At 63.5% G+C, this 19061-nt stretch overlaps 2 protein-coding genes across 5 annotated transcripts; one reads left to right on the forward strand and one right to left on the reverse strand.

Moving 5' to 3' along the window:
* Positions 1 to 1553: 1553 nt before the first annotated feature.
* On the forward strand, positions 1554 to 15630 carry CNOT3 (CCR4-NOT transcription complex subunit 3). 4 transcript variants are annotated; one of them, XM_035724973.1, is made up of 18 exons: positions 1554 to 1664; positions 5972 to 6046; positions 6163 to 6230; positions 6498 to 6572; positions 6698 to 6787; positions 6933 to 7061; positions 7164 to 7259; positions 8478 to 8700; positions 8795 to 8928; positions 9282 to 9338; positions 10026 to 10383; positions 10460 to 10583; positions 11111 to 11309; positions 12880 to 12979; positions 13077 to 13275; positions 13506 to 13638; positions 14211 to 14336; positions 15426 to 15630. In XM_035724973.1, exons 2-18 carry the CDS (start codon positions 6022 to 6024, stop codon positions 15522 to 15524), a joined length of 2235 nt encoding a protein of 744 aa, XP_035580866.1. In that variant the 5' UTR covers positions 1554 to 1664; positions 5972 to 6021; the 3' UTR covers positions 15525 to 15630. The 4 variants fall into 4 exon arrangements, with proteins under 4 accessions (XP_035580866.1, XP_035580865.1, XP_027474086.1 ...); XM_035724972.1 differs by lacking the exon at positions 1554 to 1664 and adding an exon at positions 1768 to 2017 and having other exon boundaries at positions 5969 to 6046; XM_027618285.2 differs by lacking the exon at positions 1554 to 1664 and adding an exon at positions 1768 to 2017.
* A 93-nt stretch (positions 15631 to 15723) lies between these two features.
* Positions 15724 to 18905, reverse strand: LENG1 (leukocyte receptor cluster member 1). Its single transcript, XM_027618464.2, has 4 exons — positions 18628 to 18905; positions 17490 to 17669; positions 16617 to 16879; positions 15724 to 16030 (listed from the first exon to the last, which is right to left on the reverse strand). Exons 1-4 carry the CDS (start codon positions 18757 to 18759, stop codon positions 15757 to 15759), a joined length of 849 nt encoding a protein of 282 aa, XP_027474265.1. The 5' UTR covers positions 18760 to 18905; the 3' UTR covers positions 15724 to 15756.
* Between the last annotated feature and the right edge of the window lie 156 nt (positions 18906 to 19061).

Genomic DNA, 19061 nt, shown 5'->3' on the forward strand with positions numbered 1-19061 from the left:
AGGGCCCAGGGTTTCTGCTTCAGTTGGTCTAGGGTGGGAACTCAAAAGTGTACATTTCTAGTAAGTTCCCAGGTGATGTTTTGGCTACTGATTGATACCTCACTTTGAGAACCACTCCTAGAAAATTCTCTATCAGATGAGCTGCATGTTGGAATCATCTCAGTAGATTTAAAAAATTAGTCTGGTTCCCATTCCCAGAAATTCAGATTTCAGTGGTCTAGGGTAAAAGACTGAGTATCTGGATTTTTTCTTTCAAGCCACCCAGGTGAGTCTAATGTGCAGCCAAGTTTGAGAACCACTGCTCTGAATCCTTGTTACTCAAAGTGCCGACTGTGGAGCATCAGCATCACCTGGGAACTTGTCAAAAAAGCAGAACCCGGGACCTCCTGAATCAGAATCTGCATCTTAACAAGCCGTCCCGGGTGTCCGAGAGGCACTGCCACGTCCAGGGTCCGCACTTTGAGGAGCGTGGCTCTAGATGAGTGACTCCCCAGCTCCAGTGAGCATGGGGATCACGCAGGGAAGTGTGTCAAAGTGCAGACCTCCAGGCTTCACTCCCCAGGTCTGTGTGGACCTAAAAACCCTTCCCCTCCCTTGCCCTGCGATTCGGTTGTAGCTCTCACTTGCGCCTTCCCTGGATCCACCTTCCCATCCTGACCGTCTGACCCCGAGCAAATGCCTCGTGGTTCGTGAAAGCACCAGTGCCCCCCGAGTCTTGGACCACGAGTCCTCCCTCGCGTTCACTCGCTCGCTCATTCTTGAGCACAGCGACTGTCTTCCCGCGGATGCCAAGTCCGGAAGGGCAGACGTGCCGAAGTGGGAGAGCGGGAGGGCACAGGGTAACCCCCCGAGGGCCCTCGGAAGCCGGCGTGCAGGGGGGAGCTGCTGTCCCAGGCGGTGGCAGGACAGGCGGTCCATGCATCCCTCCCCGCCCCAAGGGCGTGCGAGCGCCAGTGACTCGGGGCGCGGCCCACCGCTCCCTTCCTCCCTTCCACAACGCCGAGCCCCAGACCTGTGCCGAACGCGGGCCGCGGCAGGAGCGCGACGCAGCCCGGACACGGGGGACGCCGAGCCCGCTGGCTGCGCCCCGTTCCACAAGCTCGGCAGGCGGGTGCCGCCCCCTCGCTGCGCCCCCGGACCGGCCGGGGTGAACGACACCAGGCGGGGCCGACGAGGGCACAGCTCCTCCCGCCGTCGATTGGCAGGCGACTTCGGCTCGGCCCGCGCTCGGAAGGCACCTGTCCGCCTCTCATTAGGTGAGCGGCCTTTCACGCCCGCGCTCCATGCCTTCCTCCGCTTTCCCCACCCACTTCCGGACCCAACCAATGGCTTCAGGGCAGAATATCCCCTCACAACCAATTAAAAACGGCTCTAAACTTGACGAACGACTTCCCGCCCCTGATCAGCCTAGCTCCTCCCCCCGGCCAATTGGTTTAGGAGAAGGGGGACGGGTGTATCCAATCAGCACGACAGTGGCCTCTTGATTGATGCACGGGCCCTCGCGCTGGCGTGTTGTGCCCTGAGGCGGGGAGGAGGAGGAGCGGGGAAGAAAACCTGAGCCAATCCTAGCAGCCTGCGCGGGAGGCCAATCGAACGCCGCGCCTTGGAGGGATTGCCCAATCGGCGAGAGGAGGCCGGCTGCATCCCTGCCAAGGACCAATAGGGTGCGTCCGAGGGGCAAGAGCGACATGCCGCAGGAGCAATCATAGGCCTATATTCGGGGCTCGGGGGCGGGTCGGCGCCAGAGACGAGAAGAGAGGAGGGGAGGCCTCCTCCGCCGCCGCCATCTTGGACCGGGCCCGGTCAGCTTCCGCGGAGCCATCGGCAGACGCCGCGGCCTCCCTTGAGCCCCGACCCCGTCGTCAGAACAACCCCGGGCCCACTTCCCCCCACCCCACTTCCGCTTCGCGCCGCTATCGCGATAGCGCCCGGGCCCGGGGCGCGAGAAAAAGGCGGCGGGCGCTCGCCTCCCCCGCCTGTCGCGATACGCTCCTCAGCGGCGGCGCCAGCTCCTGTGGTGAGAGCGTCAGGCTCGACTGGGCCGGACCCCTTCCCCTCCTCCCCAAGCGCCACCGCCGCCCTCCCCGCCGCCGCCCGCCTCGGCGACACCGCCGCCTGTCGCGACATGGCCGCCCCCGGCGCGGCGCCCCCGGCCGCCGGCGCCCGCCGCCGTCCTGCCCCCCGCGCCCGCACCCTCCTCCGCGCCCCGCGACGGCGCCGGGGGTCCCCCCCGCGGGGGGTGCGGGCGCGCGGGGCCGCCCCTCTCCGCGTCGGCCCGGGCGGCGGGGGCGCCGGCCCCCAGCTGGACTGCAGCCCCCCGCGGGCGTCGGGCCCGCAGGCGGGGCGGCGGGCTCCGTCCCCCCCGGCGCCCCCGGGGCCAGGCCGCCCCTGCACGGCCCGCCGGCCCCGGCCGCCTTCGCCAAAGTTTGCCCTGCGGCGGAAAGTCGGGGGCCCGGGGCCCCGCGTCCTCGGGGCGGGCAGGGCTGCCCCGCTCGGGCCGCGGGCTGTCCGCCCGGCCGGGTGATGTCACTCCCACCTCACGAGCGCTGTGCCGGGCCCCCGAGCGCCCCTGGGTCTCGGGGCGCCGCTTCAGCTCCTGCGCGCCCCGTGTTGCCGACGATCTCCGCCGCGGGCCGTGCAGGCACCCCTGCGCCCGGCCCCCGAGGGCGCCCCTGGCCGGTGGGTGTGGGTGTGCTGACGCCTCCTGTCGCTGCCCGCGGCGGGCCTCCGTTCACGTCAGCCTTTGCTGGGGGCGCCCTCCTTCCAGAAGGCACGGGCCCGCCCCCTCGACGTCGGCGGGGGGCCCAGGGCTCCCACGTCCCCAGTCGCACGCACTCGGAACCCCTGGGAGCGTAGGGCCTCCCAGAGCTGAGGGCCCTGTACTGTGACACGTGGATTTTGCTGGCGGGGGTGCGCTTTCTCCTCCAGGGTAAGGAAAGCCTCCGGGTTGCCTCCCCCAGGCACAGGGCTCCTGCCCTTCTTGGCATTGGCCCCTGCCCGGTGTAGGTGCCCAGGACTAATGCTTCTGCTCTCTCCTTGCCTGTGGCTCTAAGTCTTCTGCCCTCTCAGTTGAGGGGGCGTGAGGTGCCTGAGCTTTGACGGACAGACCCTGCCGTTGTCACCTTGCAGAGGACGAAAGGTTCCTCCGCTGTAGTCTTTCCCAGGTGGGGTTCCCAGTCCCCCATTCTTGGTGTTGGGGCTCCCAGTGGGGAGACCACTGCCTCCAGCCCAGGCCCTCACGCGTCCCTCTTCCAGGGTCTGGTGCTTTATGTGGCAGCGTCAGCAGCCTCCTGGGTTAGGGATTGCCCTCCAGCATCACTTCCCAGTGGGCCAGAGCTCCTCGGCCATGGCATGAGGCCTCTTCGGAGGGGCCCGTGGCAGCCCCGTGACAGCCCCCTGACAGCCCCCGGGCTAGGACCACGTGGTGTTAGTTCCCAGGACTCAGCCTTCTGCCCTTCTGCCCTGGTCTCCCTCAGGCCTCTCTGACTGCACCCTCTTTCCTGAGCTGAGGTTTTGGGGGCTGTCCTTCATTAGTTTGGGTCTCCCACTGCAGTGGCTGTTGGCCTCTGTGGGTCTGGCACACTGCTCAGCCCACCCCCAGAATGGGCTCCTTGAGGGGATGAGACTTTTGGTGAAGCCTCCTGGGCCAAGGTTCAGTTTTGTTTGAGACCTTTGCCATGAGCGTGCAAGCTCTTGGGTGCCTGAGATGCCCCCTGTCTCAGAGTGGGCCTATTGTGGTTACTTTTCCCTGGGGGGATCTTGGTGGCTCCTCCCAGGAGCAGTGGGGGCTCCCAGCCCTTTAAAACTGGGGCTTTTCTGTGGTGGCACCTCCACTTCAAGGCTCAAGTTCCACCTTTCTGTCTGGTCCTTTGCTGGGGGGTCTACGGTATCTCGATGTGGGGGTCTTTCTTCAGGGGGAGGGGTTGTTGCATCTGTGGCGAAGGCTCCTGTCCACTTTGGCACCCAGCTTGTCTAGAGGGTGCACATACCCTCGGCCCGTGGTGCCTCCCACAGGTCCAGTGCTGTCCTCTCCGGGCCTGAGCTGTTCCCCACTTTGAGGGTCTGAGACCTCACCTCCCTGGGCTAGGGCTCTTGTTGCCCTGGCACCGTGCTCTGACTACTTCAGGGCTTGTTGCTGCCAGTCTGTGCCCCTCTCGGGGGCATCACCTCCTCCACTGTGTTGGTGTCCCAACTCCTCAGTGTGGCGTGCCTTGTGTAGGGTATAAACTCGGCATCCTCTCCCTCTGGACTGGAGGCAAGCAGTGCAGGCTATTATGTCGCGTCCCTGTCCCTGCTCCGGGGCAGTTAGAGGCGTTTCTGTGTTGGGGTCCTGGCCCTCTCCCGCGCTCCCAGGCCAAAGGCTCTTCCCCCATTTCAGTTTGCATCCGCTCTGTGCCGCTGTCTGCTAGGTCCTTTTTCTGGCTGCCTCTCCTTCCTGAAGCGGGGATCTTTCTTATGTGGGGATTGGGCCCCACCTTGGTGTGTCAGCTGGCCCTGGGCCGAGGGTGTAGCCATTCTCTTGGTTGGCCCTTGGTGGAGATTTATGCTCCCTCTAGTCTAAGGTGTCACACCCACTCTCCACGTGCGGAGTGGGCTCCTGTGGAGGGTGCTGGGACACAGGGCCTCAGGGCCTCTGGTCCTCCTCAAGCGTGCGCTCATACACTGTCCCACTGGTAGCTGCTAGCCACGTGTAGTGAAGTAATTGAAATAAAATGAAAAGTTCTACTGTTTAGTGCCTGAGTCACATTTTCAGTGCTCAGGGGTATGGGTAGCTCAGATACGGAACATTTCTGTTTTTGTAGAAAGTGTTGGACAAGACTGTTCTTGAGATGTTTCCTTCCCTGGGGGTGGGGACCCTCTCGGTGTGACCTCCCTTTGGGTTGGGGCTCTTAGTCCTCGCTGGAGTTAAAGCTGCTCTGGGGCACCCTGCCCTGGGCTTCTCAGGGAGCCATGCTTTTCAGTAGAGGCCCACCCTCTCTGGTGACCTCAGGCAGTGCACGGTCCCCTCGGCATAGCCCCTCTGCAAGGCTCCTGGATCTCCCCCGATCTCGGTGTCAGACCCTAAGTTGTGGCTTCCCCCTGGGCCAGAGCTCCTGGTGACTCCCCCTTTGAACCCAGTCTCCTCTGGATTGCATGTACTTCAGGGTGAAGATGCCTCTCTAAGTACTGGGCACGCGTCCCGATGGTTTATGTTTCCCCACATCTGTGTCACCAACGTATCTGATACGTGTACCTCCTTAGTGTGCACAGATGGCGCTCTCACAGCTGAGGCCCCCTTTCACTCTCCTGGCCCTCTCTGGGGTGATGCCTTCTGCCCCCACACATCTAATTCTTGGTGTCAGTGTCTTTGGGTTGGGTTGTCTCCTGTGTTTTAAAGACTCTGCCCTGGAATAAGCTTGGTGGTGTACGGCCCGCTTCTGCTTGGGACCAAGCCCTGACACGATGGGTGGGTTTAGCTCTTCCTGATTCCAGGCATTTCCCATCTCCCACTGCTCCCCTTCTGTCCCCTGCAGTTCTTACACACAGACGGCATCTGGCCCTTCTACCTGCAAACTCTTCGTATTCTGACCTGTGTGAGGGGACCCCTCTCCGGTGTTAGGATTCTAGTCACCGGTGCACCCTGCCCCTTTGTGGGCCTTACTCCCCAGCACTCAGCCATGGGCTGCTTGACTTCTTGCTCTAAAACGTCTGGAGTGTCATCTGGGGAGAAGGTGTTCCACGCGCTAGGAATTTCCCACTTCCTGGGAAAGAGTACACCTGTTTCCTTGTTTTGACAAACTTCCGGAGCATTCAGACCCTGTGCTGGGCTGTCGGGGCAGCATAAGTAGAACTTGGCCTCCTCTTGGTCATCAGATAGTAAACGCGTCTTCCCTCTACCATCCCACGTACCCTCCTCTTCCCAGCCTCATTCACGCATCTGTGTTTGGCCAGGCGGGGAATAAACTCGTGTCCTTTCCTTCTCTGTCAGCAGCGTCCGTCTCCAAGAGAGTATGAAGAGAGTGCGTCTGTAGGGCAGGGAAGATGGCGGACAAGCGCAAACTCCAAGGTACTGGTTTCCTTGCCTGCTCCATTTGTAGCCACATGCTCACTGTCCTCTGAACTCCTCCTCGGATGCCTGCTGCCGTGGCAGGGTGCTAACAGCCTTCTCTCCTCCCCGACCAGGTGAGATTGATCGCTGCCTCAAGAAGGTGTCCGAGGGCGTGGAGCAGTTTGAAGATATTTGGCAGAAGGTACAGGACCTGGAGTCCTAAAAATCTGGGTCTCCAGGGAGGAGAGCACAGGAAGACGTTCAGGGTCTCTGGGTGTAGGCCAGGGAGAGGGGTTGTGGGTCCAGGTGCTGAGGACCTTAGAAGCAGCTCTGAGATGGATTGGGGCGGCGGGCGCAGGGGGGTGGTGTTCCCAGAGTCCCCAACCCCAAGAAACTGGAGCTTTACCACTGGAGTGGGCACAAGGGCCCCAAGTCCCACGCTGACTCCTGGGTTCTCTTCATCCCTCAGCTCCACAACGCAGCCAACGCGAACCAGAAAGAAAAGTATGAGGCTGATCTAAAGAAGGAGATTAAGAAGCTTCAAGTGAGGAGACTAGGGGCCTGGATTCCTGCATCCCTAGGGCAGAGGGAGCAAGGAGGAGGGGGCTGGCAGCCTCGGTGCCCAGGTCCTAAGGCAGTGTGACTGTCTTGCTTTTCCCTCACCTGCAGCGGCTGAGGGACCAGATCAAGACATGGGTAGCATCCAACGAGATCAAGGACAAGAGACAGCTCATAGACAACCGCAAGCTCATTGAGACGGTAGGAGCCCAGAGCCTGGAACCTGAGAGGTGGGAGGAGGCCGGTTCCCAGGTCCCCAGAAGGCCCTGGAAGAGGAAGGTTTCTCCGCCCGGGGGAAGGGGAGAGGCGATGGGCTGGGACCTCCTGCCAACTGCGCTGTCCACAGCAAATGGAACGGTTCAAAGTTGTGGAGCGAGAGACCAAGACTAAGGCCTACAGCAAGGAGGGCCTGGGCCTGGCACAGAAGGTGGACCCTGCCCAGAAGGAGAAGGAGGAGGTTGGCCAGTGGCTCACGGTGAGTCAGGGGAGAGAGGAGGAGAGGACCCCGGGGCCCTGATCCCTGGGTATCCGTGGGGACACTGGCTGACCACCCTCCTTTCCCCTCCCTCTCCCCCAGAACACCATTGACACCCTGAACATGCAGGTGGACCAGTTTGAGAGTGAAGTAGAGTCACTGTCCGTGCAGACGCGCAAGAAGAAGGGTGACAAGGATGTGAGTGGGCGGACCCTGCGCCTGGGGGACAGAGACAGGCTGGCGAGCGGGGGGTTTAGCGGCCACTGGGGCTGGCCCATGTTGGTGAGCCAGTCTCAGGAGTCCAGCCTCGGTGAACAGCGGTGCCGTGGAAAGGAGGAGCGGTTTGGGGGAACATGCTGGGTTGTGCGGGGGTCGCAGACGAGGCGAGAGCAGATGGCGCACAGAGTGGGGAGGTCCGAGAGCTGAAGCCGTGGCCTCCTAGCTCTGAGAAGGCCCAGGTCCTGAGGCAGTAGGGAGAGATGAGGCTCATTTGGGCTGAGAAGAGCAGTCTGGGGGCAAAGCCGGATCTAGGCCCAGATGCCAAAACTCCAGGGTTGTAGGGTGTGGGTTCAGGGTGATGCAAACCACCTGTACTCATTGGCACAGGAAACACAGGGAATGGAGAGCTGGGTCCAGGGGCGCGGGGGGGGCAGTGGGAGATGTGCCCGATTTAGGGGTCTGAGACGTTGAGGGGTTTGGGAAGCGGAAGCCTGGAGGAGAGATGCAATAGGTCCTTGTGGAGGGGGCAGGGGATTTAGAACTGAGGGCTTGGGGGAGGGACAGGTGCCTGGAGAGCCCAGGAGCTAAGCTGCTGAATCTGGACTCCCTCGGGGTGGGGGGTTGTGAGGACAAAGATGATGGCTCCCTGCAAACGGGCATCGGCACTGTTGCTTTTGGAGCGAGATGGGGGTGGGGTGGGCTGTAGTTTTGAGATCTGGGTTGTCGGTAGCTGCAAAGGGCCACAGTGTAGGAGGCACAGGGCTTTCTGGTCTTTTAGAAGTTTCCTGGGATGGGGCGCCTGGGTGGCTCATTTGGTTAAGCAACTGCCTTCTGCTCAGGTCATGGTCCCAGGGTTCTGGGATCGAGCCCCGCATCGGGCTCCCTGCTCTGCGAGAAGCCTGCTTCTCCCTTTCCCACTCCCTCTTCTTGTGTTCCTTCTCTCGCTGTCTCATTTTGTGTCAAATAAAGAAATAAAAATCTTTAAAAAAAGAAGTTTCCTGGGATGTCTAGGCAGGAGATGGGGGTCCTTGAGGGGCTAGACGGAGGGGCAGACTCCGCACTGCCCACGGCAGGAGGGGCTTGGAGTGGAGCCCCTGGGTCTCTACAGGGGTCGGGGACTGAGGACAGGTTCTGTGGGGGCAGGAGGGGCCTAGGCAGGTGCCCTGCAGCCCCTGAGCCTGGCCCTGGACTCGCCAGCAGAAGCAGGACCGGATCGAGGGCCTGAAGCGGCACATCGAGAAGCACCGCTACCACGTGCGCATGCTGGAGACCATCCTGCGCATGCTGGACAACGACTCCATCCTCGTTGACGCCATCCGCAAGATCAAGGACGACGTTGAGTACTATGTTGACTCATCCCAGGACCCCGACTTCGAGGAGAATGAGTTCCTCTATGACGACCTGGACCTCGAGGACATTCGTGAGGCCCAGGGTTGGCCTGTGGGCACGGGGCAGTGAGGGCCCGGTGGGAGGGCGTCCGAGCCCGTTGAGCATGCCCCTCCCTGCCTCCACAGCACAGGCGCTGGTCGCCACCTCCCCCCCAAGCCACAGTCACATGGAGGATGAGATCTTCAACCAGTCGAGCAGCACACCCACCTCGACCACCTCCAGCTCTCCCATCCCGCCCAGCCCGGCCAACTGCACCACGGTGAGGAGGCGGCCGGTGGGAGGGGGACTGGGGAAGTGGCGTCTGGGTGTCCTGGGCCCGGGCCCTGAGGGCCAGCTAGGGCTGCGCGTGGGTCCTGGGCCTGCGGTGAAGGCTGAGGGCTGTGCAGCGGGGCTGCTCAGGCAGGGGTCAAGGATTGGGTTCCCTAAGGAGAGCAGGCTCCTGGGTCCGTGAGAGGCTGACAGGTGGTGCTGCTCCCAGAAGACAGGGACCCTGGGCCCCCCGGTGAGGCCAGGGCATAGGCACCGCAGCGGCCTGGGGAGCTTCAGAGATTGGCGTCTCTGTCGGGGCCCTAGAGGTCACACAGGTGTCCGACTGCGCCTCTTCCACCTCAGGAAAACTCTGAAGATGACAAGAAGAGGGGACGCTCGACGGATAGCGAAGTCAGCCAGGTGTGTGTGCCCTGTGAGCACCCCCCAGGACAGGAGCAGGCTTCAGGAAGCACTGCTCCTCAAACCAGGGTGTCAGGGAGCAGCCTGCTGGGAGGGCACTGAGGGGGCTGGGGTGGGACCCGGCGAGCAGCTGGGGCCAGGAAGGAGTTGGGCTCGGGACCCCTTGATGTGTAGTGAGTGCGAGGTGCCCGGGGGCTGTCAGGGAGCGCTGCTTGGCCGCCGCTGCGCTGTGGGTGTGTCACTCCTGCTTTCTTGCGGGGGGTCATCTGCGGCCCCTCCGGTTGCTTTTGTGACCCTTTAACGTTCAGAACTACTGCCCAGTTTTAGGCTGCTTTTCCTTCTCCTCTTGGAGTGTTAGCTGGTTCCAGTTAACCTCCTATTGAGGCCATAGCACTTCCCCGACCTCCAGTGGGTGTCTGTCCCCGACAAGAGCTCTATGGGTCATCTTGGGGAGGTGTCCACGCAGGATGTGGGAAGCTGGGTGTGGGCTGGAACGCGTGTGAGTGTTTAGGTGTGTCCCGCGGTGATTGAAGCTTTGAGGCTCAGGTCAAGGGGAGGGGAACAGCTGGGGGCAGTCAGGCCCTGCGAGGACAGTGGAGCCCAGCTGGGGGGGTGGGGGGGGCAGGGCTCGGCAGACCCGCTGGCCCACCGGGTCCTGACCCTCTTCTCTCCCCCCGACCCCCGCAGTCTCCAGCCAAAAATGGCTCCAAGCCTGTCCACAGCAACCAGCACCCTCAGTCCCCGGCTGTGCCGCCTAGCTACCCACCTGGCCCCCCACCTGCCGCCTCTGCCCTGAGCACTGCCCCTGGCAACAATGGGGCCTCTACCCCAGCAGCGCCCACAAGCGCCCTGGGCCCCAAGGCCAGCCCAGCTCCCAGCCACAGTTCAGGCACCCCTGCACCCTACGCCCAGGCTGTGGCCCCGCCGGCCCCCAGCGGGTCCAGCACCGCCCAGCCCCGGCCCCCCAGCGTCCAGCCTGGCGGCGGCGGGGGCACCACTAACAGCAGCGGAGGCGGAGGCGCTGGCAAGCAGAACGGCACCACCAGTGAGCAGGGGGGCTGCAGGGGGCTGGGGGGCCCTGGGGCGGTCGGCCCATTTTCATCCCATCGTCCTGCCCCCAGGTTATAGCTCGGTGGTGGCAGACAGCCCGGCAGAGGTGGCTCTCAGCAGCACTGGGGGCGGCAGTGCCAGCAGCCAGGCTCCGGGCCCCCCGTCAGGCCCCCACAACCCGCCGCCCAGCACCTCGTGAGTGGCCGTCGGCAGTCCCTGCCCCTGCCAGGATTTGGCCCGCTGGTCGGGTGGGGCGTCCCCACTTTCTTCCAGCCAGGACATTGTACCCAGCAGTCCCCTAGCTTTACACTTTGTAGTGTTCTAAGACATCCTTGGGTAATCGGGATTGTTCTTAGAGTCCCCACATGTCCCCTGGAACACGTCCCCTTTCCAGTGACCTGCCCCAGGCCCACCTGACTCCCCTCAGAGGGTTGCCTCTCCAGATCTCAGGTCAGACCTTTCCAGGGGGTCCCTGTTCTCAGAAGATTGCCCCAAGAAAGACTGTGACCTCCGAGGGACGTAGGGAAGACCTGCTTCCTGGGTCTGCTTCACCGCCAGGCTCTGGGTGGGCTGCCCCAAGGGGGCACCTGCCCTGCGTCCATCAGCCTGAGGCGTCCCGTTCTGTGGGTGGACCAGGCACCTTCATGCTCCCCCTCCGTGGACCGTTGCAGGGGCCTGATCCGGCCCCTCCTCTGAGCCCTTTCCCCTTTTCTCCTTCCCAGGAAGGAACCCAGTGCGGCGGCCCCAGCAGGGGCTGGGGGTGTGGCCCCAGGCTCAGGGAACAACACAGGGGGACCCAGTCTCCTGGTGCCACTTCCCGTGAACCCTCCCAGCTCCCCAACACCCAGCTTCAGCGAGGCCAAGGCAGCCGGCGCCCTGCTCAACGGACCTCCACAGTTTAGCACTGCCCCAGAGATCAAGGTGGGCCTCCGGCTTGTGTGTCCTGGCCCCGCCATCTCCCCTGCACGTTCGCTGTCCCCTTCCTCTAGGTCTGCCAGCGCCCCCACCTCCTCTTTCAGTAGGGCTCTGGCTCCCCCCCCCCCCGCCCCCTGCCTGCTTGCTCTTCCCCACCACGTGCACCCTTGCCTGGTCCCTGGGCTCCACCACCCTGCTCTCTGGGACTCTTTCCTGGGCTCCTGGTTGGACTTGCTCTCCTGCACTCTGGGTTCCCACCATCCTCTCTGACCTCGTGTCTTCTCGCGCCTTCACACACGCCACCATCAAGCTCGCCGCCCTCCTTTTCCCTTCTGAGGGACCGTCTAAGTTGAGGAAACACTGACATCCACTCTGGGCCATGCTTCATGCCAGGTGACCACAGCCAGTCCCACCTTCTCTACAGGAAGCCAAGTGGGACTGCACGGGCCCGGGGCAGCGGGTGCCATGGACCCGCAGAGGTGCCTCGGACTTGGGGAGATGGCCCAGCAAGACCTGGGGTGGGGGGCGATCTCTAAGCTGGGAGAGGTGGGGGCCCAGTGGCGGGAAAGGCTGAGGGAGGAAGGAGTGGTTCTCATGCTGGAGTTCTAGGAGGGCTGCTTTCGGAGCTGGGGGAGAATGCTGGGGCAGGGCTCCATAGACAGGAGGTGGGGGTGCAAGCTGGCTGTGAGGCTGTGATGGTGGGGTGTCCTAGAGAGGGCTGTGGGGTCCTGGGCGCCAGGGTCTGAAAGGGGAGCAGAGTGTGGGGCTGACTTTCTGGGCCTGCATTTAACCTCAGCTCCACCGAGTAAGAGTCCAGGTCCGTGTTCTGTGTGGCCTTCTGTGGACAGAGCAGGTGCTTGTAATTGCACCTCAGTTATGACAGGACAGTGAAGCCCTAGGAACAGAGTGTGGCCCAGAGTAAGCGTGCAGTTTGGAGGAACCATGGACAGGAAATTTATAGCGTGTCTATCTGTCTGGAGTAAAGGGGTCCACTGGGCTGTGAGCAGAGAAGGGACACAGGCGGATGTGGCCGGGGCACGTCCCTCCGGGGCCACGGAGAAGAGCACAGAGGGCAGGTGGCGTGAGGGATGAGGGGATGGGGAGGCGGCACAGAGGCCCGGGGCCCGCAGGCTGCGCTGACCACGGCTCAGACACCTGCTCCGGGCGTGGCTTCGGGCCTGCCTGTCCGCCAGCAGGGAGCTGGGATGCCAGGGGTGTTGGGAGACCGCCCCATCCCCCCTGCCCCTCGGCAGCGTTCGGCAGCCTGGCTGCCCGTGGAATGGGTGTGCGTGCGGAGGGAAGCCCGCACAGAGGACCGCGCGCTGCCAGGCGTGCCCTGTGCGTGCACCGCGGTTTGGTGTGGTGGCCGCTGCGGTCCTGCTCGGCGGGGGCCCCCCCTGGACAGGCGCTCCGCCAGTGCTGCCTGTTCCCCTGCGTCCACATTGCGTCCCCTGTTAGGTGCTGTGGCGGCGTTCTTCACGCCGGTGGCCTTGGCTCTGCTGACCCCCGCCCCCCCCCCCCCCCCCCCCCGCTGGAGGGGGTGGGAGTGTGGGTCCCAGCTCTCTTCTCTCTGCAGGCCCCCGAGCCTCTGAGCTCTCTCAAGTCCATGGCGGAGCGGGCAGCCATCAGCTCCGGCATTGAGGACCCCGTGCCCACGCTGCACCTGACGGAGCGAGGTGAGGGTCTGGGTGAGGCGGTGGCGGCGGCCCGGCAAGGGGGGCGGCCCCCACCCCGGTCTCTTGACCGAAGGGCCTGGCCCTGCGCTCCCCGCAGACATCATCCTGAGCAGCACCTCTGCTCCGCCGGCCTCGGCGCAGCCGCCCCTGCAGCTGTCGGAGGTCAACATCCCTCTGTCACTGGGCGTATGTCCACTGGGGCCTGTGCCCCTCACCAAGGAGCAGCTCTACCAGCAGGCCATGGAGGAGGCCGCCTGGCACCACATGCCCCACCCCTCGGACTCCGAGCGCATCCGGTGAGGGGCCGGGACCCGCGAACGTGAGGGAGGCGGCCCTGGTGGGACCTGGTTCCCCATCCTGAGACCGCATGTGAGCAGTCCTCCTGCAGGCTGTGCGCAAGAGCCGGGTTGGAGGCATCCGATGTGGGGGTGACCAGGCGCCTGAGAAGCTGCCCCTGATCAGTGAGGCAGATCCTCACACCGCACCGACCGTCGGGCACAGGAACCAGCCCTCTGCTCCTCCACAGGCAGTACCTCCCCCGGAACCCCTGCCCGACGCCCCCCTACCACCACCAGATGCCACCCCCACACTCGGACACCGTGGAGTTCTACCAGCGCCTGTCAACAGAGACACTCTTCTTCATCTTCTACTATCTGGAGGTACAGCAGGGCCCCCAGGGCAGCCTCGGGCCCCCCGCCTTCGCCGCCACCGCCGCCGTCCCCCCTCGGGCTGGAGGGGTGAGGTGGGTGCCCCGCTGCGGCCACCGGGACCGCACTCCTCCCCATCCCACAGCCCTGCTCCCCACCCCCACCCTGGCAACCATGTCCCTGTTCCCACGTCAGCACAGACACGTCCGATTTGAGGCTGGGGGCCAGGGAACCCCAGCCCCACTCTGGCCACCCACGGCTGTGCCCACAGTGCCAGCCCCTCTGCATGACCCCAGGGAATGGCGACAAGTCCACCCCCACCCCCCACCCCCCGCCCCCCGCCCCCCGCCCCGGGGAAACTTTCCAAACTCCCAACATGCAGTAGTTCTTCTTCCTTCTCAAAGCTTCTCTGGAAGCATTTTCCTCCTCCTGGCCAGCAGTGGTATGTTCTGTGCCCCAGCCCCTCTCCCCCGGGACTGTCCAGCCCAACCTCGGTCCACGGCGGGGCCTGGGGCCAGCCCTGTGCCCCTCGCCCCACCAGTTTGGGGGCCCCCTGACCCCCGGCTCCATGCTTCCTCCCCCAGGGCACCAAGGCGCAGTACCTGGCAGCCAAAGCCCTAAAGAAGCAGTCGTGGCGATTCCACACCAAGTACATGATGTGGTTCCAGAGGCACGAGGAGCCCAAGACCATCACGGACGAGTTTGAGCAGGTGAGGGCCCCTCCCTGTGCCCTGCCCGCCCCATGCTCCACGGGGGCCTGTGCCGCTCCCTCGTCCGGCCCCCCCCATGCCCAGCAGAGTAGGGGCTCCGCAGCACCCACGCAGGGGGACGCTGTTTTCTTAATGATTTCCCACGTGGTGGTGGTGATCTCCCACTTGCTGCACCCCACGCTGGAGCCACACCACGTGGGTTTGAACCCAGTTCCTGCTGGGTGACCTTGGGCAAGTTGCTTGGACCTGTCTCCCTGTCCTCACGTGTAAGCACGGGCTCACAGACCGCCCTGGGTGCAGTGGTTACAAGGAGTGAATGTGAAGGACATGTGTTAATGCTGCTTGTTCCATAGTAAGTATCAGGGGTGTACTTTGTTTCCAGTAACTTAAGTGCTGTACCCCACAGTGGTGTCTTCCACCAGGTACTTGCCTGACGCCAAGTCCTGAGCAAGGCCTTGTCCTCCGAGAACTCGGGCCCCTCCCCTCGCTCCTTTCAGGTTCTTTGCCGCATTTCAGACGCTCAGTGCAGACCCAGCCCCCTTCCCCGTGTCCTCTCGCACATTAAGCACACTCCCTGCCCCATCCCCGTTGGGGCCAAAGTAACCCTCCAAGTACGTGTCAAGGCCTCACTGCTTCGGAAATGCCCACGCCACCCCTGTCACCAATAAAACATCTGTCCCAACAGCGTGCCTGGATGTAGACTCAGCCTGTTCCGTTCCCTAGGACGGGGTCACGGCCTCAGGGTTGCGTGAAGACCAAATGCTAGGACACAGCTCGAGCACTGAGCACCGGCTCTGTGCTCAAACGCCGCAGCCGTCGCGAGAAGCCATAGCCACTGTGTAAACGTGCCCGGGGTCGAGGCCCAGCTGTGGCTCCTCCACGCCTCCCCGTTTCCTCTAAAGCGCACAGGACAACCTTTCCTGCCTGAGAAGAGCCTGGGGAGGGTGGGGGGACACGGCACATGCATGCAGGGGGCCGGGCCCGGTGCCTGGCACACCCCTGGCCCCGAGGCCTGTCCCCTCCGTTGGTCCGGCCCGGAGCCCCGGCCACCTCCTCGCCCACTCGCTGACCACCTTCTCCCCTGGCCAGGGCACCTACATCTACTTTGACTACGAGAAGTGGGGCCAGCGGAAGAAGGAAGGCTTCACCTTCGAGTACCGCTACCTGGAGGACCGGGACCTCCAGTGACACCGGCCCCTCCCTCCACCCTCCCCTCCCCCCCCCCCCCGCATGCTGACCCCCCCCCCTGCCCAGGCGAGGGCCCTGCCCTGGAAGACTGGGGGAGGCCCCAGGCCACGGGGCAGCCCTCGCCCCCAGGAAGCAGCCCCACCCTGGGGGCCTGGGGGCAAGGGCTGCCCCCTCCTCCCCTCCCCAGTGAGGGACATTTTTTTGGTAAACCTATTTTCATTTTGGAAAATATTTATGAATAAATAGTTTTATATGACGGCTGGCAGCTGCGGCCTCTCCTCTCCCCCCAGGAGTCAGTGAGCGCTTGGGTGTTGCTGGCGGGACGCCGGGCCCACTGAGGGTTGAACTGGGAGTTGTACCGCCTCCGCCGTTCGTCAGCCTCTTCTTCGGGCTGGTCCTTCTGGGGGGCTAAGCCCCACACCCGGGCCAGGAGGGCCTCTGCCCGAGCACGTTCCGTTGCTTCCCGCCGAAGACGTTCAGCTCGAAGCTGGTCCAGGGCCGGGGGTCTAGGGAGAGGAGTCAGGTCAGAAAGCTCAGAAAGCCTGGAGCCCCTGGAGCCCCCACCCCCGCTCCCCCGAGCGGACGTGCTCTGGTCTGTGAGGCCTGAAGGTGGGAAGCTGGCTTCATGCTGCACACAAGGCTCTGGGGCTCCCATCACTCCCTGCCCCCCTTACGGTGGGGTGCCCCTCCAGCTCAAGAAAGCCCACTGTTAATCAGCTGTGACAATGAGCACACCCTGGGCCTCAGTTTCCCCTTCTGTGGAAGACCAACTGCTCAGGTTTGTCCTGCTAGGGACGCAGGTAACCGGCTCTGACCCCATGGCTCTGGAACTCTGGCCCCCAGAAAGCTTTAGGTCTCAGTGGGTTTTATCACCGTCTTACATGGAAGCCTGTCTGTCCCCACCCACACTGTCTCCCCGGAAGCCACTGGACACTCGAGACCAAGTGAACGTTGCCTGGGGACATCAGGAAAGCAGGCTTGCCTCTGCAGAACCCCGGATGGGCGTCGGGGCCCCAAGACCACATGTTGAGAGCTGCCTCCAGCCGCCCAGCCCCGGACCTAGTGCCCACACGGCCGGCCCAGCTTCCTTACGCTTCCCGCCGCTGTTTCTCCGGCCCCTCCTTCCCCTTTCTGCTGCGGCCGCTGTCATCACTGCTGTGCCCTCTCTTCCTCCTCAAATGCTTCTCCATCTCCCGCAGAGGGTCCAGGCGGTTCTTGATCTTCTCGTCTGGACCCGGGCCGGGCTGGGGGGCCCCTCGCCCTGGGGGGAGCTGGTACCAAGGCGGCTGAGTCTGGGCTTCTGCTGCACTCTGGCCCAGGTATGTCAGGATGCCCAGGGCTTTCTCCTGCCTCTCCTGCGGGGGACAGAAACTAGGGAGGTGAGGATGTCAAGCAGGTCTCCCCTCGGGGAGCCCTCCACGTGACGACAGGACACCCGAGGCTCCTGGACGGGCAGAACCAACGTGAGCCAGCCCTGCCATGTGCTAAGGAGAGGTGGGGCTCCTGCCCTGGGCATGACGGCGGGTTCAGCAACAAGCATGGGGGAAGGGGGGGGTGCAGCTGCTTTAGGGTTCCCGAGGCAGGCAACTTTGGGGAGATAATGTGAGGACAAACCTGAAAGCAGCCAGCAAGGCAAAAGGGTGAGACAAAACAAAGGCAAGTTCAGGGTTTGGTGGGAGTCCCTGAGCAGGTGAGCGACAGGAGCCCAGGTTCTGACTGACATTGAAAGAGCTCCCAAACCTCTACAGGGGTCTGTACCTAACAGTCCCACAGCGGGTGGGGGGAGGGGGCTCCAGCACCCACTTCCAAGCCCCTGCAGCCCTGGATGGCAGTGACCCGCACTCCTGAGTGCCACGTTCCATACTGAGTTCTCTGTAGTAGCTCGCTCCCCCCCTCCCACTGCTCTGTTCCCGTCAGTCACCCCCTGGCTCTACCCAGGACTGACTAGGTGGGGGGCCAGCTTACTTTCTCCTGTCGCTTTTCTTCCTCGTACTCTCTATTGCCACTGGTCACCCCTTTTCCTTCCTCCAGCAGTTCCCGAAATAGGTCCACGGGGCCAGAACTCGGGGCCCCCGCCTCTGCTGCTTCGAGCTCAGGGAGTGAGTTCTGGTGTCTGGCTTTCTTCCGTAGGAACTCTGTGCGGGCCTGGGAAAAAGAAAGGTACAGGCAGAGAATTCAGAACCTAGACATGACTCCAAGAACTGTGAGACTGGTACCAAGCACAGAGGACCCCAGTGTTGGGGCCGGGGGCTGTAAGGAAGGGCGCGTGGGCCCTGGGAGCCCAGCAGAGACACCTGTCCCGGCCCGGGAGACGGGACAGTGAGGTGACACCTGGGCTTGTACACGGCCTTCTCGGTCAGCCACAAGGGTTCCCAACCTCGGGTGACACAACAAAAACAGCTGGAAAGACAGCCCAAAATATGAGAACAGGCGACCAGAACTACAGGCGGGACTCCCAAGTCACTGCTCCCAAGACGACGTGCACTCTCTGCCGACAAAAGCGAACTTTTAAAGTTCAGGTGAGGAGCAGATTCGCTGAAGGACTGAAAGCGAGGGATCAGAGGTTACACAAAGCCCCTGGGGGGTGGGGGGGAGCAGGGAGAGGGCGCGCCCCACAGCGGGGTGGGCGTGTCGCACTGTCCCTTCCCTCGGAAACAGCCCACTTCTCTGCACCATGGAGGACAGCGCCCCTCCAAGCTTGAGAGACCGCAGGTCAAGCACTGCACCGGGCGAGCACACAGTAGGCGCTCAACAGGGAGGTTGTGCAAACTACACAGGGGCCCGAGTTTCCTTGAACCGGGCAAGGGTTCATTTTTTTCACCAGCCCCTACTGTGCCAGGCACACTCAGGCCTCGCAAACTACACGAATGGGGGACACCAGGGCAAGGGAGAGGCGCGGGGAGGGGGAGGGGGAGGGGGAGGGGGAGGGGGAGGGGGAGGGGAGGGCCCGCCCAGTGGGGCCCCCCCTCCGCGCTTCCAGCCACGCCCAGCTCCTCCGGCCTCACCGGACGCACGGTGCCGGCGCACCACCCCCGCTTCCGGCCCCTCCCCACGCGCGTGCGCGCTCGGCCAGGGAGTCCCGCCCGACCCCACTCGGGCTTACCTCCTGCTGAGCGAGCAGCACCCTCCGCTCACGTTCTTTCTCCTCCTCCCGGGCCTGAGCCTCGTCACGCCGCACGCGGGCGACATTGTCCTTGTTCCGGACGTGCCAACTCTTCTTGGGCAAGATATTCATGGCGTCGTAGCCGTCCGCCGACTGGCAGGCCCGCCTCCGAGCACTTCCTGTTGGCGAGGATGCCCCTCCCTGTTGTTCCTGCCTCAGCCACGGATTGGTCCTGGGCTGGCTGCCGCGCCCCTCCAGGCCGTAGCGAGAGCTGATTGGCTGAGACGCCAAATTTGCGTTGGTGTAGCCTAGCGACCGCCTCTCGCCACGGTTCTGAGCCCGTCACGTGTCCCCGCCCTGAAGCTACCGGACGCGGCCGCTGATTGGCTGACATGCCCGTCATGTCTTCTCGAGGCCAATACATTTGATTGGCC

The sequence above is a fragment of the Zalophus californianus genome, chromosome 17 (genome assembly GCF_009762305.2).
Source record: "Zalophus californianus isolate mZalCal1 chromosome 17, mZalCal1.pri.v2, whole genome shotgun sequence".
In the NCBI taxonomy this organism is placed as follows: Eukaryota; Metazoa; Chordata; class Mammalia; order Carnivora; family Otariidae; genus Zalophus; species Zalophus californianus.

Excerpts from the sequence above, each read along its gene's own strand:
- CNOT3 (XM_035724973.1), top strand. The coding sequence starts at position 6,022 with ATGGCGGACAAGCGCAAACTCCAAG. Across the intron at positions 11,310-12,879 it reads GCACTGCCCCAGAGATCAAG|GCCCCCGAGCCTCTGAGCTC; the intron begins GTGGGCCTCCGG and ends TTCTCTCTGCAG. Across the intron at positions 14,337-15,425 it reads TCACGGACGAGTTTGAGCAG|GGCACCTACATCTACTTTGA; the intron begins GTGAGGGCCCCT and ends TCCCCTGGCCAG.
- LENG1 (XM_027618464.2), bottom strand. The coding sequence starts at position 18,759 with ATGAATATCTTGCCCAAGAAGAGTTGGCACGTCCGGAACAAGGACAAT. Across the intron at positions 17,670-18,627 it reads TGCTGCTCGCTCAGCAGGAG|GCCCGCACAGAGTTCCTACG; the intron begins GTAAGCCCGAGT and ends TCTTTTTCCCAG. Across the intron at positions 16,031-16,616 it reads GAGAAACAGCGGCGGGAAGC|ACCCCCGGCCCTGGACCAGC; the intron begins GTAAGGAAGCTG and ends TCCTCTCCCTAG.